The 26,640-nt window shown below is 38.9% G+C and overlaps 1 protein-coding gene across 1 annotated transcript; it reads right to left on the reverse strand.

Annotated features, from left to right (window-relative positions):
• LOC139475386 (nuclear receptor subfamily 2 group E member 1-like) lies at nt 1–26,640 on the reverse strand. The gene is made up of 6 exons (XM_071258604.1): nt 26,554–26,640; nt 25,964–26,063; nt 25,560–25,721; nt 25,001–25,389; nt 756–987; nt 1–248 (listed from the first exon to the last, which is right to left on the reverse strand). The coding sequence occupies exons 1-6, from the start codon at nt 26,638–26,640 to the stop codon at nt 1–3; spliced, it is 1,218 nt and encodes a 405-aa protein (XP_071114705.1).

Genomic DNA, 26,640 nt, shown 5'->3' on the forward strand with positions numbered 1-26,640 from the left:
CTACACGACCTCACCATGTAGGATGTTTCCCACAAGCTTCTCGATACTGATATTGCCAACGATGCCCCGGAAGAAGACTGTTTCTAGCGTCATGTTACTGACACCCTGTAACCTTGACAAAAGCATAAGTAGACGGCCGAATCTCACGACCTGCCTCGGGTAGTTGAGTTGGGCATGGTCCGACAACATGAGCTGGGCCTGATCTTGTAGCGCCTCCACCGACTTACTGTCCGTCAAAGCAGGGGCGTCTGGGAGAGGAAAAAAATCACATTCGTATTGCACAATATGAGCTACATAGTCAGAATATATGAAATATAACAAATATTTCTAACAACAATAACAATTCCACTACTGTTTCGCATTACTCCCCACAGAACAAGGGCGGTCGGGTAGCCTAGTGGTTAAAGCGTGCGCTCGTCACGCCGAAGACCCGGGTTCGATTCCCGACATGGGTACAATGTGTGAAGCCCATTTCTGGTGTCCCCCGCCGTGATATTGCTGAAATATTGCTAAAAGCGGCGTAAGACCATACTCACTCACTCACTCACTACAGAACAACAATTCATCTCAAATGAGAGAATATTATTCTGTCCTTAACATCGAAATGTACAGTATGTTTATCGACCATTGTTAAAACCATGAACCTATTCAGATCATCGATGAATGACCTCGTGAAATATTGATGCATCTTTTCGCCACAAATACTACATCCTGTATGCCTTAATCAGATGGTTAATGCACAAGGTAGACCTTACCTGATTTGAACAAAGCGATGGCTTTAAGACACGTGAACTCAGTGGAGTCGAGATTCATCTCCCGAAACTTCCCAACGGTCTCATTTAGTCTATCCATCTCATTGTTCGTACATGGGTCTTCAGCCTCCAATCGGGGTCTACACACCATCTTGTTCACTGTATCCACCGGCAGTCCCCATTGTACAATTCCCAAAAGAAACAATTCCTTCCAGCAAGCTGTTAGCAACGATGTCTGAAAATAGATCCAGATTTTTTTCATCTGCTCCCCTTTTGAAGACACTAGGCCACGAAGTACTTTAATCGTTAAGATATCTCATGCATGTTTCCTTCCACACATTGGCGAGAAACTACACCATTAAACTATAAGTTGGCATGGTTATCCTTTGTACTTCTAAACAGTCAAATAAGCCATGTTCATTTTTTCATAATAAACGTAAAAACTAGCACGTTTTGTAGACATAGTTAGCTGTTGAAGAACAAAAGGACAAAACGTAGACAGAAGACCATCAAACGAAGTCTGGTTAGGTAAAATTCGACATGATCTCCAAATGAATACTGATAAATATAAAACGTCAATGTAACTTAATTATCCGCCAAAACAGATTCCATTTGGCCTCAACGGAAAAATAGCTATGACGATTACATGAATGGATCACTGAAAATCAGCGATGACGCCGGCCACACTTTTCCTAAGGTGAAGCATCAGAGATAAAGAATGCAATATATACATTTAACCCTGCCATCGTGGGACATAAATGGTTCACCAAGTCACGAAAATTGAAATCAAGTGTTTGATGCAAGTTATTGTAGGTGGCGCAACTGGCAGTGGCATGATTGAACTACAAGTGAAAAAACCCCAGTAGTCCACAGCAGCGAGTGGAGCTGTCCAGAATGGTGTTGTACTGGTATTAGAGTTATCTGCCTTTGTTGGGTGGATAAACATGACAGGTTTCTAGAACATTGATCGTTCTGGACAGTGACAATATTCTAATCTTTCATGAGTGCAATAACATTGATTTTAGGGGCTTATACTTCTTACTGATATCACTTATTTCACCAATTGTTTTGCCTTGTTGATTGTAAACCTAAACATGTGTAGTTACATTTAATTTATTAATTGTTAATTGAACGTCTGTAGTCATTTACTGACTTCATAATTTTGTTCTGTGCAACCCGATTTCTGGGTTAACTTCTGCATTTTATTTTGAACATCACCTCATGACAGAAATTGGGGTCATGTCCAGGATCTGACTTAAGTTTGCTGAAAGTTTAATATTTGTAAAGAAAATTCTTCAGTGCTTAATGTGCCAGTGATCACTTAAACCGACTAACTTTCTGATTACCTTAAGCCAAGTATTACATATTACAGTAGAGAAATCAAGAAACTTTTTGTTGAACATTTACTTAGGAAGGAAGGAAATTAGAATATTTTGAACTGAAGCAGCTTGGCATGGAATTGAAATTGTAGGAATAGGAATTTAAAAAGGAAAAATAAAAAGAGTAGAGAGAATTTCAAAACTAAAGAGAAAGATAAGAGAGTTAATTCAGATTGAGCCATCCAACAGGGCATCCAGATTTGTCTTCTTCTAATTACGATGTGATATTAAAGGGCATTGAGGTAATTACTAGTGCGCCTCTCCATTTTGTTGATCTGAAGTCAGGGTTGGGGTCGGGTTTGGTGAACGTGGGTGTCAAGAAACCCCCAGGCGCTGACTTGCTAGTTGGTAATGATATGGCAGGGTCAAAAGTGTTGCCTGATCCATGTATTAGCACTGAACCAAGTACTTGACAGAACTCTTAATCATTTCAGGGAGATATTTCAGCCAGAACATTAGATACATGCTATCTGCATAACTGGCACCACTGAGTTGTGTACTGATAAAGTTGTCTCCCCTGAGCTTGATGGCTGACATAATGTAGCTTTGTGCAGAGAACTGACAATTCAATTCAATTGTTATTGACAAGTTTGAGTGCTAACAATTTTCAAGGACGACTCTAAGTAGTTGGAATGATAAAACGAAAGCACAGTTATGCTGTAATGACAGCATTAAGAGCTCTGAAATAGATGAACTATTGATAGTCACAAGTGCATGCCTTTTATGCCCGATCTTTGGTTTTGAGTTGATGGTTTGTTTACCTTGTGGTGACAGGAGACCACTGACATCGCGGCGCTCTTTGATATATATATATATATATACTCACACGCAAAAGAAACGCAAGTCGAGTATGCAGTATACATGTTATTTATTTTCAACAGTAAAGACAAGACATGCTAATAGGGCAAGATTGTCAACAAATTGACTGAAGACAGTTGAATGGATTAAAAGGCAGATGACATAATTGTTTTTTTCAAATGTTAAGGTCTTACACAGTTTCGGGTCAATACCAAAAATGTCAGTCAATACCTTGTGTGACCACCATTAGCATTGATCACTGCCACACATCTCCTGTACATTGAGGGGATCAGACGATTTGTGAAGGCCCTAGGGATCTTCCTGCACACATCCAGAGCAGCTGTGCGTAGTTCATCGGCAGTTGTAGGGACTGGGCGCACATTGTGCAGACGCCTTTGAACCTCATCCCACAAGTGTTCGATGGGGTTCAGATCAGGGCTGAGGGCTGGCCGCGGTAGAAGACGGATGTTGTGTTGTTGAAGAAAGGCCATGGTAGCTCTGGCAACATGGGGACGAGCGTTGTCCTGCTGGAAAATGTATTTTTGATGTTGTGCAAACAATGGAACAACGTGGGGTCTGATCACAACATTCAGAAAGCACATGGGTCCAAGTCTTGCATTAAGTCCAATACCTGCCCATATCATGACGCAAGGTCCACCCCATGGATCCCTTTCCACAACGTTTCTGTCAGCGAAACGATCACCTCGACGCCGCCAAATTCTGACTCTTTCGTCTGCATGGGAGACACAAAAGCGACTTTCATCAGAGAAGATAACACGCCTCCACTCACGATGACGCCAACAGTGAAGACCCTGTGCCCACTGAAGTCGTGCTTGTCGATGCCGTGGTTGGAGAACAGGACAACGTGCTGGTCGGCGACATCTGAAGTTGTTGGAATGGAGACGTCAGATCCCAGTGTCCCGGCTAATGTGTCGATTATGTGTTCCTTTGGTCTGTCGAGCACTTTCACTTGCAGTTAGGAACGGATATCGATGTCGCTGGTGTTGACGGGTAATCTGCCGATCTTGTCGAGGTGTGGTGACCCTAGGACGACCGCTCCGAGGAAGGTCATCTGTGGTCTGTGTTGCATTGTATCGATGCAGGAGACGGTAAATTGTGGTTATGTTAAAGTTGAAAAGACGGGCAACATCTTGGACAGACTCTCCAGCTTCCAAACGTCCGATAGCCTGGTTTCTCTGAATTTGAGTTAGGCGTGGCATTGTTGACCAAGGAGTGGTAGGTCCAAGAATCGGCCACAGTTAGATACCCACTACAGTTCGTGACAGTTCGTGCATTTTCGATTTCGCGAGAAATGGGTGCATGATACCCACATATTCATTAAAATGGTGCGTTTTGGCGATTCGTTTTTTATGTTGCGTTTTTACTCGGGACTTCCAAAATGCAACCAAAAATATTGATAGCACCATCAGGCTTCACTACATGCTAAAACTCGTATCAATTAATGGTTCCGTGTTTGTTACCTTTTTGCTTAAAACCACTTGCGTTTCTTTTGCGTGTGAGTATATATATGGATGGATGGAAGATGCGAACAGCATTAATCACTATGTTACTTTTCAAAGAAATTTGACAATCAACAGAAACATTAAAATTGAGAAAGAAACCCTTGCCTATATTTTGATATTGCAACATTTGGAGGTGTATTTGGGAACTGTGATGTATTCAATTGAAATGTTCACCGATCACAAGCCACTTTTCTTCAGAAGATAAAGAACAAAAGTCGGAGATTGTTTAAGTGGAGTTTGTCTTTGCAAGAGTTTAATCTTGAGATTAAGGACAAAAACAGTTTGATATTGCGGAAGCTCTTTTTAAAGTCAGTTGATCGGATGAGTACAGTGTTGCAAAGTTTTTGTTGTTTGATTGTTGTTTAACGCCGCACTCAGCAATATTCCAGCTATATCACAGCGGTCTGTAAATAATCGAGTTTGGGCCAGACAATCCAGTGATTGATGTCATGAGCATTGATTCACGCAATAAGGATACGCTGACATGCATCAATCAACTCAGCGAACATGACCACCCGATCCCGCTAGTCGCCCTTTAACGGCAAGCATGGGTTGCCGAAGATCTATGCCACCCCGGACCTTCACGAGTCTGTTGCTAAGTATGCAGGTAGAAAGAATTTGATGTTCTTTTAATAGAGTCTGTTATGCAAGCATTCTTCTTGAATTGACAATTTTAAAGAATGGTTTCGCTGCATTCAAACTTTCTTGTCTTGAATGTTATGTGTGAGAAATTATGTTTGGTAAATTATGTGTGTGGTAAATATAGTTACTGCTATTAAAAAAATATCAAATTCTGTCTCGGCCAGATTTGAACAGCAGTCAACAGCAGCATGTGGGGATTTCCAGAATATTATTTTACCTGAATTAGTTAGCTGCCCTTGTACATAAAGATGGTTGACAAAGCTTGTCGAGAAGATTTGGAATTAACAGCTTTTAGGAGGCTGCCTATACCTTGAGGCTTTTATCGACTGGGCCTGTTTGTAATCAACTTGTCATGTGCACTTTGGATACCTATTTGGAAATACCGAATTCCTTTCAGCTTCAGACACTATTCAGGCCTCAAGAACTCCTTCGAGACAATCGACAATGACAGTATACTTAACTTTCGTAGTTACATTAACATTATGTCTACGGACAGCTTTTTGCCGACCCATTGTAAACCTACAACTATGTTTCATTATAACTGACTGATTATTTATTTATCCTGTGTGGCAATTTATTTATTTCACAGTGCATTACTGTGCATCCCGAAATCTGGGTTTACCTCTGTATTTCAATTTGGAAATCGCCTCGTAGCTTGAGCTTTAATGTTGCTTCAAGATGGCAGATCACAGCGATAAGTAGTATAGGTAATGGGGGTTCTGCCGCAACTCCACTGGAGCTGGATTTGTTACCTATACTGCTACTACAGATGGCATTTTTTATGCAAAAATGACTATGCGATTCAACGATAGTCATGAGTTGTATTAAAAGAAACATCAATATTAATTAATAATGGATAAAATTTACTATAGCCCACGAGGATATTGGAAAGGTGTAGGAGCAATAAAAAAATTAGCCACCACGGCTAAGGTATCTCAAGATGTGGCCAAGGATTGGTTAAAGAAACAAGCGATGTGGCAAATATATTTACTGGCACCGCGTTATATACCGAGGAAGAAGTTTGATATTTTTACAACGAATGAAGTTCATCATGCTGACCTCTTGTTTCTTCCCCAAGATAAGGTAAAACGCAAAACGTATAAATACGCTTTAACGGTAGTGGATGTGGCTAGTCGATACACAGAGGCTGAGCCATTAACCTCGAAAGAATCAACAGAGGTAGCTAATGCACTGAGCCGCATATATAAACGTGGACCGCTAAAATGGCCTAAGTTATTTCAAGTAGATCCTGGTCGCGAGTTTATGGGATCTATAACTAAACTGTTAACAAAGCACAATGTCAAAATCGTCCATAGTGAAAGAGAGGCCCACCGCAGTCAAGCTATCATCGAAAGATTTAACAGGACATTAGCGGAAAGTTTGTTTGGCTATCAGTATGGGATAGAAATGAAATCCGAACGATTGAGATCAACTGAATGGGATACACGTTGTATCAGTGCTGAATAATGAAGTAACGAGATTAATAGGGAAGAAACCATCCGATGCGATTAAAATGAAATCCGTGACTTCCGAATCTTCAGCACCGAGGAGAGGCAAAGAACGAAAACTTCCGGATAGAGTAAGGGTAAGATATTTATACCAGCCCGGTGAACTCGAGGGAGGCCTATGTCACACAATCGATCCCATATGGTCCCTTAAGACATATAACATTAGTCGATTGGTTACGAAAGAAGGAGAGCCTATTCTTTATTATCTTCAAGATGGACCGGGTAGGGCATTTGTACGAGAAGAGTTGTTCATAGTTCCCGACAGTACGGTATTACCACCATAACCATAAGCATAGGTAGTTACAACATCATTATCAATCCATCTCTTTGTATCTAAGGGGGATAATGATGTCTTGTTCATTCTTAATCCATATATCCTATGATCGTAACTTCTTAAAGAGTTCATCTCGTGTTTGAACGTTCTACCGTTGAATAATGCTTCTTTATACTGTTCATGTTTGATATGCTTTTTTACCACATACTTCTTAACACCCTTAGCTTTTCTTATTTCTCCATTATCGGACTTTTTTATAGAATACATCTTAGGTCTTAACCCGACATACTCCGCTATAGGAGTCCCAGCACATTCATCCTTCATCTTACCTAACACCTTTTTATTTTCTACGCTGTACAGGGGATTATCTTTTGGGTAATCGCTCGTGTCGTACATATCTATTTTTTCTGCCATATCTTTATACACATCCTCGGTTTGTATTTCCATGAACAAAGAATCTGTGTCGGTATATAACACCTCGCATCTATCGCCGTATTGCTTCTTAAGTTCGTTGCAATAAAAGTCATACATTAAGTGTTTTGACAAGACGAGAATACTCATACTGACATACACCAGTCTGTTGAATTTTATATTACTTTTCTGCATATGCAACGCGGCTAAGTCGTTATCTAATATCTTGCTTCTGTTAAAAGCCGGACTGGCTATAAGTTTCCTGAGTCTTTCTTCCTCATTAGATCTGACTAATTTAACATCAACACGCTTCCTTAGATTCTCCATAGTTTTACAAAATACTGAGTTATTCATGAGCTTATACAGATTCTTTTCGAAATCGCTGGTAGCTATCTTTCTTAAATCTGTGTTCAGCCTTATATAGGGCTCCATCCAAGGGCTTTGATCAAACTTTAGAACTCTGTGTATTTTCTTAACTTTCATACCTAACGATAGATACAACTGGAGATTTCTGCAGTGAACTATATATTTTGTCAAATTTGGTACGAGTTTTTCTACGTTAGCTAACCTAGTGTTACCCATCAAGGAGCGTTGATATTCCGACATCCAATATTTATTAACCATTAATCTTTCGAGAGCTAGCGGATAACTGTTATGGTCTATATGTAACGAACTTGGATATTCCAAGTCAACTTCTAGTATGGACCCTTTATTTTCATCATTATTATGGATATCATTATCATCGACCCATTCAAAACCACCCATGGGTAAATGTTGACTCATAGCCCATCCGTACAAATTGTTAGCGTCAAGATATAATATGTGTGTGTCAGGTTTACTCGGATCGTATCCTTCCACTAATTTATTATTAGCCTTAGAATACCTTTTCGCTGCCATCGATATAGCCCCTCTTAATCCTTTCTCAATAAACAAGTGCATATCGTAATCTGTTAGTAGTTTTAGTTCTACGCCGGTCTTCTTCAACAATGCATCCCACGATAGTCCAGGACTGGAATAGTACCATGCCGGGTCCAAGCCGTATTGTTTTAAACACGTCTTTCTAAATATCTCGAATATATCGGCGAGTAACAGTACATCGTTTTTTAAGTACAGATCGTGATAATCGCCTAAATTCTTACAACCTAATTTATCCCAGACCGTCAGAGCGTGTTCATAATCGGCATCTGTTATTTTAGATTCTGTTAAATTACTATAGAATGATTCGAGGGGTGGTAATTCAGTTTCTTCAAATCTAGACCAATCATCCATATATTCGTAAGGATATACACCTTTTCTCAGCAACAAATGACGAGTTATCTTATCGGTATATTGATTTGTTATCGCGAAGTCATCGGGATTGTTCGCATTAGCTAAATTGTCCAGGGAAGATAACAGAAACTGTACGGAGTCTATGAATCTAAGCCCATTACTTTGCTTTATTCTAGATTTCCCATCCTTGTCCCTGTAATGTATAGGTTTAGTTAACGAGAACGATATGTATTTTTCCATATTGTTAGGAATGCACGTTAAACCGCCGTCAGTCTTTGAGATAGCTTGCATAATGAGATGTGAATCGTATCCCCTAAGGTTATGAAACACAACGGGGATGGGTATTGTTTGAGAATTCATTTTTAGTTTCAAGTTACACTCGTTATGCGCAGCTCCCCGATAATTACCCGTGACGTGACAATGATCTCTTATGGAATCCCCATCCAAGGGTTTATTACAAATATGACAACTCGTTGACTTCTTATGGGCCCTCCAATCATCCCTCGTCATACGCATGGGTTTCTTACACGATAATTTTTCCCTGATTATTCTCTCTTCATTTTGTAGATATTCTAGGAACTTTCCCGCTGCATCGGTACCTCTGTAAATCACGGGAGTGTTTGTTTTCCCATCATACCTTACAGCTGTATATCCAAACCCACAAGGAATATCTTCTTGAGTTTAGAACGTAAAACTATCTTGATTGCTACGGTTGGTATTTTCTATGAGCCTGATAAGTGCTTCGAAGTCGGTGTAAATTACGTACGGTACTGGCATTTGATTACAAAAATGTTCAAATTTTAATATATTTTTTCACTCTTTAGGCATATTGATCCTGATAGCGGTTTGTCCAACACCTCTACAGTCTTCTTTATGCGCTTCTAATAGATCTTGTCTGCTGTACCCATGTAGGCATCTTTTGCAGAAATATTTCTTTTCCTTATGTTTTGTTTGATCGTATAATAGCCTGTTTAAACTCTTTATCCACGTATAATGATATTTACCATATTTTTCGATCAAAAATGAATTGATTCTAGGAATATGTTCCGGAGCGGAGCTTATCCTGTGTACAACAATTGCTTTAGAATGTCCGAAAACATTTATAGCTAAATTATTTTGCTTTTCCACATTATCAATTTGTGATATTGGTGTAGGTTCGTCTATACCATCGAAGTTGAGTCCATCGTTTTGGGGATAGCTAGAAGGTCTATTTGCAATTTTAGAATCTACGGGGAACAATGCAGATCTTATCATCATTCTTAAACAGTCATCTGATTTATTTTTTACGTTAATTATGGCTTTTTTCTTCTTATAATACGGGAGTAAATCTATATAAGATCCACCTTTGAAGGCCATATAATTTGCTATATCTAAATATAAACTATCGATTCTATCCACACCCCAACCCGAACCTCTATTAGTCCAGCGTTCTAAAGTTTCCTGTATCCTCTGAATTGATGTATCTAATGATGCGTTTATAGTATCGGATTCGGTTATAACTTCTTGATTGCTCCGGAAATATGGTTCAGTATATTCGGTGCTATCATCTGTGTTACTTTTACTCAATAACATTTTAATCGTCAGCTGGTATTTTATACTATGTAAATCATCTAACTCCTCGTTAATTTTACTCGATATGATTGGCTTAATATCGTTAACATCCATTTTGGAATTAATCCATCTTCCAACCTCTTAGATATTTACCAACGCCGGCGGATGTGGGTACAAATATTAATTTTTGTTGTTGATTATCAACATCATCATTATTATCTAGTAAAGCGATCAATTCAGCTCTTCTCATTCGAGAATAACCTCTCAGCCCACTGTTTCACGCTTGAGCTTTGAGTTCTCTAACAGTCTGGGGTATGTTGTATTCTAAACCTAGTAAGGTAATCAATTCAGCTTTTCTCATTCGAGAATATCCATGTAGACCACGTTGCTTTGCCATAGCCTTCAACTCTCTGACAAAAACCATTGTGGTTAAATGATATATGCAAAATGAGACAAATGTCTAATTGGTTGTTTTCATATATCTAAATACGTATTCTCCCCAACCTATTCCTCTCGTTGATGTAATCTCTCTTCCTAGCATAAATAATCTGGTTCCTGACCCTATCAGCACCGTGTTTCTTACATAAACAATAACGACCTTTAACCACTATCCCACGTATAGTTTATGTTTCCGTGCTTGATTTAATAATTGTGTACGCCGCAGTAAACATCAACACAGCGTCGGTTACATAGAGTCGTCTTACCCATGAGTGTAAACTTGCAATTATTCATGGTTTATACATCTATCTACACTATTGAGATATTGATTTATAGATTAGCTGTCACTCTGACTCTCCTAACTAGCCACAGCTGTCACTGCGAAGCTATTGTATAGCTGAAAATCAATACAGCAGTCAATCCCATAATCACAAATGCGACCTCGCGGTCTTTCTGAGCCTCTGATGGTCATTGTTGGTCTCGGTATTGGGTCTAGTTTTTTCCCATAAACGAGGTAGTATTTGTGCATGGCAGATTCGACATCCTTAAACGTTTGAATTGAATGTCTTTCCTTAAACAGTTTTTCATGAATAAAGTCTAATCTCTTCATTCTCTGCCGCATATATTGTGACTGGGCTGCTTGGAGTTGTTCCATTGCTTCGTTATGTCGTTTACGCTCCTCTTCAACTTCTTTAGCGTTTGATTCCTTCATACTAGAAAATAAATAATTACTCCCCGAAAAAGCTAGAGCATTAACAATAGCTCCACCGACCATCATCGCAATTGTTGCCATATAAAATATTCAAATGTTTATATGAAAATAATATATTCAAATGTTTAATTACTTCATTATGTCTTCCGGGATAAGTCATAGCCAATCCAATATCCAGAATCATCATTGGTATATCATAACTATTAAAATCTAGCATGGGAGGTGTGGCTTTAGTAATCATTTTAGCCATACGAGCATAGCCAATGGCCAAGCTGGTGACCACCGCTGAATGACACATTGCGTTTACCAACATTTTACCGTCTGTAACTGGAGTAGTCATGCTTCTTATAGCATTATATGGGGGCTAACCTCTAATTGAACTTGTTGTTGCATTGGGGGTGACGTTTTCTCTTCTCCGGTCTTATAAAAGAACCATACAGCCACTATACCAACAACTCCTACTAGTGTCCATGTTTTAATCGGATTAATATTTGAATTATTTATTAATTTTGCTTTGCGCGCCAGTCCTCCCTTTCTTCCTGCGGCTATTGTTTTGGGGTTCTTAGTAACTCTGGGTTGTTTTTGTGTTTGTGGTGGTGTTTTCTCATTCACTAGTTGTTCCTCGTTCACATGTTGTTGCGTTTCCGCAATCTGTTGTGCATCCTCGTTCACAATCTGTGGTATCTGTTGTGATTGTGTTTCCGCAATCTCCATTTATATCATTAAGTGGGCACGTATGTTTAAATTGACAGTACCTAGCCATTATTAAACCTGTGGTGAGTGGAGCTAAAAACATTCCGTATCTATGATAAAACTCACAGCTCACTGAGCTTATAGCGTGTTCGATGAATGGGTCTTTCTCTAGAGATTCGCATAAATACATGCGACTGTCGGGATAGGGAGAAACGTACTAGCTACGACTGTGTATAGTTGTAATATAGCCGAACCTATCGTTTTAGTCATGGTAGCTCCCAGTCTAGACTCGTAACGCGCGTACAGTTTTTTAATTTCTTCGTCGGTCATGTTATCAATTTTTTCGATGGTATAATTTTCCCCCAAATATTGGGAACATTTTCCACCGGCTACCAAGCAGCGAGTCTTTCTCTATGTTTATCTAAAGATTTATCAACATTTTGATCTGCATCAGATTCTTTGAGCATTTTTTCAATGAGTTCGTCGCATTCCATTATGTAATACCTAAGGAGATATTTAAGTCTAACATAATATGATATGGCATATCCAATAAATCCCGTAATAATGAACTGTTGCGAAAGAATGAGGATTTCGAACCACATTTTATGTCATATTAACCGCTAATGTTCAACTTATCATATTTTTGCTGTAATTTTGCTATATTTGCTATAATTTTACTATATTTTGCTATAATTTTGCCATATTTTTGCTATATTTGCTACATTTTGTTACATTTTGCTAAGCAAATGCATAAGCAGCTGGTTGATTGGTTTTTAATACGAGTTTACAATGCTTCGTTGTCACTAACAGTTTTCTGACTTTATCTCGTTCGAGCTTGGTATAAATGACGTCATTTTCGCGTAAACATTCCTCGAATGAATCTCGATCTTTGCAATGAAAGAGTGCTACCCATTTGGTCTGCTCTCTGAGATCTTTCAGGACAGAGTTGTATTTTTGAGTAAGTACCCAAACGCTATGATGAGTATGCCGACCGGAGAATGCTAAATACGAAAGCATATCTTTCTTTTTTATTAATTCTTTACTTGCGCTGCAGTCGTCTATTACGAAAAGGGTTGATTGTCCTTCGTATTTTTCGTGACATACTCGGAGACAGTCTTGTAAATGATCGCCCGGATCGACTCTGTGTACCCCGTTGTCATTCATTACCCAATCTCTCGATAAGTATGTTTTATTAACGCTTATATTCGGGCACAGAATAATGATATGATCGAAAACGTTCCGATAATGACTTTGTAAAATATCTAGAATAAAAGCTGTTTTTCCACAGCCCCTTTGCCCGCATATGATAGCGCAGTGCGGATCTTTAGGTAAAAGATTATTAATAGATTGCTTGCACGAATCTCCCATTTTGTATATTAAGTTGCGCATCCATAATCACGTACAAATATATGTTTAATTTACCAGCCGATTCCTGGAGCTTCGTTATCTGTATGGTGGCACCCTCGCTAGCATTTTCTATTCTCCTCCCACTGCCGTGTAGTTGGTCATCGTCCGTTGTTCGCATGTCTAGCCATAGCGCGTACTTCGTGGTGAGGTATTCACCCATTGATACACTTCCGAGAGACAGATCTTTCACGACCGCGATAACTTCCAGGGAGCGTTTTATAGAAGGAAGTTTTTTAATCTCATCCCACTGGTGATACGCTAGCATTCCTTGACTATATAGTTGATTAGGAACGCCCTTGATAGTCAATTCTACTTTTGTAATCTTGGGATTGTAGAACTTCTCGGTATTTCTTTTAAATGCATCGGAGGGGTCCTCGAACAACATTAAAATACCCTTCAACGACCTCGTGGGTACGTTGATATTCCACATCGTATTTTTTTTGTCCCTCGTGATCTTTCGGTGTCGCAGCACGCGATCGCACAAAATGGCTAAACTTCCTGTATACTGGTTACGAATTTGTCTGGCTAATTCGGGATCCGTTATCATATCGTACTCCAGCGAGATATTGTCAATGGAATAGCGGGCATCTTCAGCAGCTCTGATTACTCTACCGTAGTCATTAAAAGTGAGTTTGTATTGTAACCTATTGCCTAGGGATGCTTGATAAAAAGGCATGTGGGAATCTAGTAATTCAAAGTCTAGCGGAATATAAAATCGGTTACCCAATGCGTCGGCAACAGCCTGATCTTTTACAACAGTACCATCACCACTAGAAGCATCTACGCGCAGTCTCCATGTGTTCTTATTACAAATACCTTGGTATTGTAAGTTTTCCCGCTCTTTATCCGTTTTCCAGAGATCCATGTAACAATAGTATACATCGCTATCGTCAATACTCAAAACCTCATTACCGCTAATTTTAATGGCGATTTTCTTAACGATAGCACGACCTATGTTCTGAACGGGCTCCCTGTTAACGTCGGTAGAAGTCAAAATAATTTTAAATGCTAGTCGGACAATTCCCGGAACTAACACATCGTGTGCGCCGAGATTAGGAAAGTGAACCAGAAGCGTTTGATTGTGATCGATGGTTCTAGGGTTATTAGTTATAGTTACAGACTGACGAATTGCTTTGACCCCTAATGGATCTCGAAGTCTACGTTTTGGGTTTAACTTGCGTCCGTATTGCAAAGACATTGTTATATTGAAACTATATAACCATATGTTTAATATAAAAATGGGTGATTTTGATCTTAATGACTTTGATCTAAGTACCTTAGATGATCCGAATCCAATCGAAGAGGGTACTGATGAAACCAGGTTTAGTAGTCTTAACGATGAACTTTTACAATCAAACGTCAATGATTATTACGATGCCTTAAAAGAAGATAAAAATTATGTTACCCCAATAGGTCGTGACTATTCAAAGTTTACGATAGATGGTAAAGGAATATTGCGAATACGCGGCGAACCTGATATTGACCTTATGCATTCTCGTACTCGTAAATCCCTAGCCTTGTCTACGATAGCCAATAAACACGGAACCGTGTTTGTTCGTGATGAATTAGGTTTTGTGGACTACCGAGCAAAACTTCCAGCGAAGACTACTAAGGTTCTTAGGACTGTGCGTACTGAACTCGATAATACAGATAATTTGGAAGAAGCCTCGATGGTGGCCTCGAACGGACTCGGAGAAATCTTAGATACCTATTACGATAATTCCACATTACAGGTACCATCCTTGGAGTTTAGTATTAGGGAATTACGAGGTCTTGACAAGGCAATGCAAACTATGCAGGGAGAACTGATAAATAATATAGCCAAGCTATCCGAAATTGACAAGCATATAGTTTACGAGAAAACAAAACTTGAACAGGCGGGTGATGAATTCAGTAGACGCCGCGTTGCTGAAAGATTACGTAACTTAGAAGAGGAAAGATCGGCCCGCATCGAGGCTGCTTCCAGTAATAGAAAGGCACTTCGTTTACAAATCAGTCGAATTCAAGAAACTATCCATCAAGTCCTCAACGATGACACTACACTGGCTGATAAAATTAAAACATTGTTCAGAGAACAGGGAATAACAATTGCCAGTATTTTAACTGCGTTGGGATTTATTATATCGACTTTGACTCTCGCGTTAACCGGTGGCAGTACAGGTGGTGGTACACCACCTAGTGATAGTATAAAAGAGTGGATAAAAAAGCATTTAAAAGCATTATGTTCAGCACTGGGAAAGCTCGCTGAGAAAGCCACGGCCACACTGGCTATTGAATTTATTAGCTAAGACCACCACTTGGCTTAGTCAAAACTTGTGGGGGTTGATCGTAGCAATTGCAGGGCTGTTGTACGTATTCGCTAAGAACTATTTAACCAAATCAGTTCGCTAACCAAATCATGAGTAAACCAGCCGTGACTCCACCATCTACAAGCGCTGTTTTTTCATCGATATGTTGTTGATTTTTAGCCGCAATATGCGGTGGTACTTGTGCATCAGTAGATGGTTGAGCGATAGTTGGTGTTTGTGGCTTGACTATTCCCTTTTCGCCTGTGATTGTTTGCGTTATTAATTTGACATTCATATCTGAATTTATACCTGGTTTTTGTTGATCGCTAGCTATAACAATATTATTATGATAGCCTATCACTTGACCGATCTTAAGTTCCATATTACTCGGAGACATGTATAGTCCCGGTGCATAAACGTAGTCCACTTTGGATTGAGCGTACTGTAATGCATCTTGAAAACGCTTTATAGACGATGGTATGTCAACTGGTGAATTACTGGCGTTCTCCACGTTTGCAACAAACTGTTTTTGTGCATCGAGCGCCGTCCCAGAACCGATGATTCCCGTTCGTGTTTGCGATTGTGCACCTAGAATTGCCCATACATAAGTTTTTATTGATTCATTAACTCTTACAAATCCTGGGTTAGTAAGATTATTTTCCGTTTTATCATTAAGAAATTCATTCCAAGCGTTTGCGGTATCGTTCATTTGTATAAATCTTTTAACAATATAAATTAAACCACTCTTAAAACTCATAATATCCCCTCTCCAATCGTTACTCGAAAGTTTCCAGCCATGATACCAATGACCGACTTTATACCGATAATCATACATTCTTGTGTAAGGTTTGCTGGCCTGCCGCAACTTATAAAAATTAAGACCAGGTTTATGAAGTTCTCTATATACATAATCGCTTTCTTCTTTGAGGGTTGTTATTTCATCTGCGTACTGCACACCTAGACCATGGTTTGCTCCTTTAATACGCCAATCTTTACTCGTAGAAACATTAAATTCTTGACAAATACGCTCATACGCGGACCTATCATAATTATTATTTGTGGAATTCCACGCTCGATCATGCGGTAATGGAGCACTAATTTCTTTAAGTATACGTCTAATCTGATAGTACACGTGAAATGTTATAACAGACATATATAGTTCAAATCCTGGAGCATAAAGAGATACGCCACATCCCGTTGTGGCACACCATATGGCAAAGTTTAACTGATTCTGCCAAAATTGCATCGGATTGTGAAACCAATTGTGTACCATTTTATCGCTAGTTGCCATGACTCTGTATTTTTCAAAGATATCGGGGAATTTAACGAGAAATTCAGCACCAGAGGCAGTTACTATAATCGATTGATTAGTAATGTAAGTCGATTTCATATTTAAGTTATGATATAGTATCATTGTATATTTAATATGTGTGTTACACTCAATGATGAATTTTTTAAGCCTAATGGTATTCGTCTCACACAAAATGAGTCGAATGGGATACTGAAAATCGACACTGGAGAAAAGGATGTAAGGATTTTAACGAACTTATCATTTACACTTGGATTTTCACGCGGAACTAACACAATATGCAAGTCATCAGTTGATGGAGATACATTACCCGATTTAGTTCCCTATAAAGAGTTGTGCATCCATCTTGATCAAATAAGCACGACGGATAATATTCAACTAGAAAGTCCTTCAACTCTGCTCAGATCTATTCCAGTGAAAAATGAAAAATATAATAGCGGTAGAACGGAATCTTTCTCAACATTACAATATAAAAAATTGAAGCGGGGTATTATTTCAGACCTCAAAATTTGTGTATTAGATGTAAAACACCAACCTGTACATATAGGATACTTAAGTGTAACACTCCATATTATAAATAATGGTTGACGCATCAGGCCCTGGAACACTCAGACAATGTAGTACAATTGCGCTTTCCGATCTAGGAGACACAGAAGGATTCGATAAACCCGGTACCAATGGTAAGTTATACGCTTTACACTTACACGATAATGTATACAAGCGGAAAGAAGTTACATTCATCGGTAATCTAGAAGATTTAAGCGATGTCGACGTTAGTACACTCCATAAAAACACTTCGTACAATATTATTCGCAATGGTGAGAATAAATGGACTATGGTCGAAGCAAACATCGAGTGGCTATTGAATATCGTCATTATTTTATGATGGGTAAGGGACATAATTTAACTAAGATAATAAATAGTGGTATCGTCCTCGCGGCCTATATCCCGTCAAAACGAAAAAGTGTTTTAGTCTCTCATCTGCCAGAAAACCCAGGTCATATGTTATATAGTCGTCCAGCAGTAAAAAAATGTTAGTTTACATTTAGTTACAGAATTCAATGATATTAAAGATAACTTGAGTGCAATACCAAATATTTCTACTCTTATTATTGAAGTCTTGTTCGGAGATGCACCGGAAGATGCCTTCGAAATATTACCAGGTCTATCGATTAAATGGCTCAAGAAACACGAGCCTCAACGTTGCAGTATTATTCATATCGGAGCATCACCCGTTGCAACCCTCGAGGGGGTTCAAATTATTAAAAGTGACAGCATTTCTCTTACTAAGATATTCTTGTCGTATAATATACATTTGATAAGGTTGATGTATACTCTCAAAACATTTAAGCAAGACCAATTAAAGACTATGATATATTCGTAATATGAGTTTATATCCGGCGCTCGATGAAGCAATTGAAAAGATGGAAACTGTTGATGGATTTCGATTACATCAAATAAGCGACATAAAACATCGAATAGAGAAGGATAGGGAGTTGAGACTTGGATTGTATAAAAGGTATCGCAGAGCCGTGAATGCTCTGGACGGAGTTGACACCGCTCTTGTTGCGGCTAGCATGGGACTCGGTGTAGCCGGTGTCAACTATAATCGCCGCGCCTATCGTGCTTGGCATGGAAATAGGTGCCGGAGTCTCGGGAATGGCAGGAATAGCGATAAAATTCATTTCTCGTAGGTTGCAAAAGAAAGCATTAAAACACTATAGTATTCGAATACTCGCTAAAGCAAAGTTTAACAGCATTGAGGATCATATTTCGACAGCGATGGTCGATTGTAAGATATCCGAGGATGAGTTTCGTTTGGTGCTGTCGGAACTCACCAAATACAACGAAATGAAGCAGGAGATTCGATCCAAATCTCATAAGACCAGTGGTATTAGCGAAGACGAGAAAAAAAAGTTCATAGAACAGGTGACAACAAGCGCGTCAATTATTCCGTGCCAAAACCAAAGAACTGGTTGGACATTAAAAATAGATTGCTTACTATCGTTTGATCACATTTAGACAAATGCTTACATAGATATATATAATAATGGAGATTGAAAAAACTATTAAATGGAGAGAATTACCACAAGGTTTTTATTATATCAGTGATGTCAAACCAACCAAATACGGTTATTAATTTTTCTTATCAATTTACAAGAAGAGTGTAGATATATAGTCTGGTCTCCTTGTAAAATGAACGAAGAACTTAATAAAAATGTTGAATATCGCTTTATCGATAAAAATAATGAAGAATATTTTTATTACCATTTAGGCTCATCTAAAGCAATGATTGGCCCCAGGTATTGGTGAGCTAGAGCCAATTTAACTTAATCTCATGACTATCGTTGAATCGCATAGTCATTTTTGCATAAAAAATGCCATCTGTAGTAGCAGTATAGGTAATAAATCCAGCTCCAGTGGAGTTGCGGCAGAACCCCCATTACCTATACTACTCGATCTCTTGCAGACACCTAAAGGTATCCCTGTTCTCTTTCAACAGACCAATTATGTCCATGTCCCAATATTCTCATAGATTTCCTAACTAATGTCTACCTATAGTGGATAAAGGTAATTAAAAAAACAAAGGCTGGCGTTGAGTTGAGCCGTGGGCATTTTAGACTGACCGCCGACTTGTCAAGGGGATTATCGTTGTTGGTCAGCGTGTCAATCTGGAATTGACACGCAGCCGGTGACTGTAATGCGAACGGACATCTATTGTCTAAATTATGTCTCGCGGCATGCTTTGACAACCTACATGAGTTACTGCCATTTATGTGAGATGTCCGAGGTTTGACTGTAAAGATACGTGAGTTAATTTTATAAATTTTGAATATTATTTTTATATGTTTATATGAATTATTAAGCAAGTTTTTTTTACTGCACCTGAATAAATCTTGGAACGCTAGCAACTCTGATGTCATCATTTATTCTTAATTCTTCTCTTCTATTCTATTTTCTTGCTTTGTTTCAATGGTTGTTTTCATTCATGTTGAATGTGTATTTTGATTATTGTCTCAGATTGTTTTAATTGTTGTTTTCAAATATGTTGCATGTAGTTCATGATTATTGTCTTAGATTTCTTGAACATTGTATATTTTCAACCACATGCGTTGGTTCATTGTTAAGTTATTGTTTAATGTATTTTGAATCTTCGGTAACGATTAGGAATGTTTTCAATGCGCACTATGCCACTATAGGTATCACTATAGATAAATAAGAAATCTAGTACAAGTATCAACAACATCGTAAAGTAAAATATGTCATGTCGTCAATATGTGTAGATTCATTGTTAGCAGTAATGCTGGACTTAGTTAATAGTCAGTCAGCTTTGTTCTTGATAGGAAATGAAATACCTGTAACTTGATGTTAATAGTTGAATGCACAATGCTCGTATGCGAGCTCTGCATAAAGTAGCTAAATAACGCTTGTATTAGAAGAACTACGGTAATGCGCGAAACTGCATTACCGTAATACATGTACAAATACGTCTACCATTAATGTTGCATTATTTCAGCTGACATTGGCATTGTGAATCATATGTGTTGTCTTTGTTATTGTGCCGTTATTTAAAGTTCCATCCTGATCTATTTGTGTATAATATAATGGTGATTATTTGATATGTTATAAGATTGAAGAGAAATGCTTATTGATTTATATTCTGAGTAGTTATGTCATAAGAAACCACGACGTTATGACAATTGTTTGTAATGATATAATCTATGATTATTAGATATGATTATGTGATGAATTGAATTGAAATGTTTATTATTACACACTGCACCTGAATAAATCTTGGAACGCTAGCAACTCTGATGTCATCGTTTATTCTCAATTCTTCTATTCTATTTTAAGGAAAAATTATCGTGAGACAACACGTTCTCAGCTCCATCGCTTCCTCGCCAAATCGCTTTCTCGCTCTATCGCTTTCTCTCATGACTGATTATCCATAGTCATATAAGAATCGGGTGTTCTATAACTTCTTTTGAATGGTATATGTTTAGATTATTGCCATGACCCGCCACGCGCTGGCGGCGTGACAGTCCTATAAAACTCCTAAAAAGGGCCTTAAATAAACAGTACAGTTAAAATATGACCATAGGTATAATTTGAAATGTGACTGGAAAAATCTCAGGTCCAATGTAACAATTTATTACTACTGTTTTACGTATATACTTTCAAACGTATATAAACACATTAAACATGCGACCCCTATAGTGGCCAAGAGAGGATATTGCTATACTGCGAGGAAGCGAGACTAGAAAGCGATATACATATCGATTTCCCGTCTCGTGGTATCGCTTTCCCGTCTTGTGTTATCGTTTTCTCGCCTCGCGTTATCGCTCTATCGTATCGTGTTATCGCTTTCTCGCAGCCGTATTGAAGGCGAGAAAATGATGTCCCCTCTTGACCACTATATATTTCTGACATGTATAACTGATCATAAGAGTTGTTTTAGATGTGTTGCATGACTACAATGGACTTGTGGGTTGTCAGTATGACGTAAACATCATACAGTTCCGGGATGTTATGCACTATTTCAGGCCGCAACAATAATTATCAACACGACTTGTTCCCAGAGACGTTACTTGTATCTTGTGGCGACCAGTGTTTGTTGAACTCATCTGACTGAGAGTTAAATGAGCTTATGCCATGACCTTTTCGTCTGTCGTACGTTTTAAACATCATCTCAGAAACTAATTAGCTGAAACATACATGTTCCTACCAATGGGATGTTGCCGCCACAGCAAACCATAAGTTTTGGTTCAAGTTTGTTATGTGCTTAATTAGCAGCGGGATTGATATTTTAAATTTTGACCTTGATTTGAATTATACGTTTGGATCATGTTCTCACATTCTCTCATAAGGGACCCAACACTTAATATTCTGAGAGTGGAGGTGTGGATGGCTGAGAATTTAGTTATGTAACAGGACATATTTTCAGTGACTGCTTCGAAACATACTGTTTCTTTCTGTGAAAGGAGGAGCCCTACTATTTAATTTATTATCACATCTTTCAGGACACCCAGAATATGTACAGCCAACAATTTAATTTTGGTGCTAAAATCTGATGACAAATTATTAACAAGTGGTATGTTCATAATGCATATTTTGCACTGTAAACGTTTCCGTAATTGCCAGACTGTATGTTTCTTCTCATATCAGTTAGTTAGGATTGTAGTGTTAGTTTTTAGTCCTTAATATTTATACGGAAAAAAATAATAGCAATGCTGATGGCAGCAATTGAGGCTGCTTTTGTTGAATCTTAAACTGTCCATTTGAGCTGCTGTGTTGTGTGACCAATATGAACTCGGAGAACCACATAGCATATCAGTCATATATCACATAATAAAAAGAGAAAATCTGACTATTTGGGCTTTAATCTTTAACATAACTATTTCTTCCGTTGAACAAATGCTATAATCGTACGGTTATGAACTTGACGAAATCGTACTTTTTTAGTAGAAATATTAAAATTTCGATGATGCATTAAAAATGTATCCACACAGTTTGAAAGAATGTGTTTCATGGTAAACTGGCTTCGACAAGGAATACACATGGCAACATCTTAAATATAAAAGGAAAGCATGGATGAAAGTGTTTATGTCCTATACGGCATCGGACCTCCTCCGTGGTCTAGTGGTAGAGCGTCCGCCTGGAGAGCCGAAGGTCGTGGGTTCGATTCCCGGCCGCGTCACAACAAATTACGTTAAAAGTTGGTACTTGTTATTACCCTGCCTTGCGCTCGGCATTAAGGGGCTAAAGCAAGGACTGGTCGGCTCAGGGTCAGTATACTGTGTCTGATTGGAGTACTCATGTTAAACTGCGGCATGGCATCTTAGTGGGCTAGCACTATAAAATCGGCTATAGTTCAGATTAGTACAAGTATACACTAAGACGCGCAAGCATGAACGTCGCTATTCAAGTGCAATAATCTTGGATGCGAAGATAAAACACCATTTTACTTCATGATAATGATCGGCTGCAGCTTGTTAGTGGTTTGTTGATTCCAATTTGACTGCCGGTGTCACGAAATATATTCGGCCCCAGAATAAAATCCACCCCCCGGCGAATTTATACCGGTACAGTTCCGCCCCTCTCGAAATAAACTCTCCCCCACCCTACGAAATAAAATCTCCCCCCAGAATAATCCCTTCCCCGGTAAAGGTTTATTAGGGATGCCCAAAACGTTAATTAATGAAAGACGAGTAGTCAAAACACTGTCATTTCGTGCCCAGGACATCACACTCCTACACGCTAAGGTAGGTGAGAAACATTCTCATCAAAGAAAACACACAGTCAAGACTGTAGATTCCCGTCGTCTAGCTACAAATCCTGTGATGTATTAAAGGTTGAAGAATTTTGAACTGAACTGCCCGAAAATTTATATATAAAATTTTGGAATTTGATACAGTGATAAAGTCTTATATCAATATGTAGACTCATAAATATTGGTTTTATGTTTCAACGGAGATATGATATTTTCTTATGAAATATCGCGTATTAGTGTAATTTGCATGCTTTACCATTCATTGTACCAGGGTACCATTCTAAACCATGTGAATGTTGTAATATCAGTCAATCGGGTGGGAAAACAGCCCAATCCTCGCTCTATAAAGGACTATGTCAATCATTTTGCAAGTTGAAATGACCTCTGACACTTTATGGATACTTTATGACAGTTTATGGAGTCAAAATCAAGGCTGATTATTCATGAACTTAATGCTTCGTACTATAGGCGTGGGGCCTCTTCAGTGCTGAATAAAGATTGAAAATACATCAGTCAATCAAAGATGATGGTAACTTTATACATCAGAGTTCTTGAGAATTAGTTCATGTTTTGTTCTTTGACTAACATTTCAACCATCAATTGTGTTCACATGTAGACTCAAACTGGTATATTAAAAAAATGTATACAGACAACAACAACTGTATTAGAAACAACAAACTCTGTAGAGACTCTTGTCTCCGATCCTTTGTTTGGTATGATTATGTCTTATAATTATTTTAGGATGGAAGGTACAGTTACCAAATAAAATATGCTGAAATATCAATTCATTATGACCATATTTCATAATATATTTTTTAAAGTAACCCTCCTTACATTAAAGATAACTATAAAAAGAATATAGTACTTAAAGACATTGCAACAAACCGAATAATCAGGGGGGAGACTTTATACTGAGGGGGGCGCGAGTTTTTATTTCAGAACAGATTCTCCGGGGGAGAATCTGTCCCGGTATAAAAACTCCGGGGGGAGAATTTGTACGGGGGAGAGTTTATAACGGGACACCGGCATTAATTACATATTGCCGAACAATAGTCTAAAAGTGCTAAGTGTTTGGTACTCTATGCTCAATAGCCCTTTCATCCACAACAACGATGAATAAGACGATGTGACGAAAATGCAGAAATCGAACTGTCACCATTATTTGATCCCAAATTGCAAATGGCAAACAACATAAACCTTGCACATGCACATATTTCCCAGCTGTCGTGTGGAATAGTTTGAAAAATATAATTTGTTTCAGAAAACACTGAAAAAAGTCGAATTTGGCCTCAGGTGCTTCCTATTCCATTCGAGCCATGTGTATAGCTGGATGGGTGAGCCAGTTTGACACTTTTACCTCCTGAGAGTTCCCGTGGAATTGGTCGAGCCCCACACTGAAACACATGTTACCTGTGGTGTCTCCTCGGGCAAAGTGACCTTGTTCGAAATATTTCTCTGTTCACCCAGCAGTGAATGTGTGAACGCCTCATAAAAAACAATTTGGGTCTGGCATTGAGAAATTGCATCAGTGGCATATCAGAAATGACCATTATTATGTTTTATTATCATTTAGAAATAAACAATTGTATGTCTAAAACCAGTGACCGAGATGATATTCTGTCTGTTACCGAGACACACAGCGATGAAAACTGAAGCAATCTTGGGAAAGTAGCCCTAATGCTATCATACATGCTGAAAGACTTTGTACTATTCGTAGAGGGATGCAGAGAGATGTTACGATGTCGTGGTCTATTAGAGTTAGGGCGAAAGCTCACCTGGTCATTGTCGGAGAGTACGAGAAAAGCTGGAATCTGTTTGACCCAGCTGATTATGGTGAAAAGAAGTCGTGCCATAACCTCCTGCCATACATCATGTTGTAAGGTCATCATTGATGTCATCAACGGAGGTGATGTGAACGCTGAAGGGGCGTGTAAGCGCATCATTTCGGGCGGAAGTTCACCAGCGTATCCCATTACAACCATGGGGTGGTCAGGTCGGATACGGAACTTATGGAATGAGTCCACATCAAACTTGACGGCCGCAGACGCGTTCGTATTTGAGAGACTCAGATCTATAGGCCGGTCTTGAGAATGACTGTGGAGGGATACACACATTTCCGGGGACTTCATCTTGGGTTTCCTCGGGCCACGTTCATGCTGGACCGCTGTCCAAAACAACATACCTTCACTTCAGTATAATTGCTGTTACTAAATATGTGTAAAGATATGCAAATACCTTAAATTACTAAATTACTGTTCTATATATGTGTTACGGATGATTTGTTCACAAAAGACACTAGTTACATGATATAGGTAATGGATGATTTCATCCTACCGTCTTTGTTCATGTCTGAATCAAAACACTTGTTTAGCCTGCATGCTCTGCACTGGTTGCGGTGTGTCTTGTCTATGGGGCACATGCCCTTCATCTCGCCCTGTGCCTTGCAGGTGTACACGCGGTTCTTGTGTATACTGCGTTTGAAGAAACCGGAGCAGCCTGCAATAGTTCAAAGCTCAAAATGGCTGATACGCATGTGAGGCTTGTTCATCATCTATGTAGCATATGTACAGGACAGTATTCGACACACATTATTGTTCTGAATGCATAGACACGGTACTGTAGCATTTAGATTTTGTAGTTCTTATCAAACCTTTACATACATTTTGCAGATATTTAACAATAAAACAACATACATTTTTCAATGTTGATCAACTGATGTACCATGTAAATATGCATACCGTCACAGCTGTAGATGCCGTAGTGTTTGCCGGAGCTGCGGTCGCCGCACACACGACATGGGATGTCGAGCAATCGGTCGCCTTGGACAAAGGAAACATACTAAAATCACATGATACATTTTCGACACAAAAGGGTACAATATGAGACCATTATAGAAATTCTACAACAAGCTAAAGATTGTGCAAGCGATATGTATTCAAGAGAGAGTTATTGTAACATGATAGGAACCAGATGCCACTCCATCACAGCAGATTCTTTTAATGAACAGTCACATACAGACACATGAGGCAACAGGTGTAACATATCACTTTCAAAACACCTGTCCAACAAGGGTATACCAAGACACCAAACACCAGATGAACAACAAGTATGGCCATCTCGCGCATCTTGCAAGCCAAAACACGCCGCCGCACCGATGACGTCAAACGTCGTGTGACGTTAGCAAGAATATTTTGCCGTTCGTCCAGAGGAGACTGTTTCCCTGGCCGTTGATTGATGGTTCTGTTATTGCAGAAATGACAGCATCAAGGGACGCAAAACTTCATGTTGGTACCTCTGTGCATTCAGGTTGCAGTTAATGACGACACACCTTGTTTTCCCTCCTCCACAGACTACGACGCCACCTCTCCACACGGTTGGACTCGCTTGACATCGGCAAGTCCCTGGTCCATAGCAT

This window comes from Haliotis cracherodii, unplaced genomic scaffold (genome assembly GCF_022045235.1).
Source record: "Haliotis cracherodii isolate W230 unplaced genomic scaffold, xgHalCrac1.p SCAF_3, whole genome shotgun sequence".
NCBI lineage: Eukaryota > Metazoa > Mollusca > Gastropoda > Lepetellida > Haliotidae > Haliotis > Haliotis cracherodii.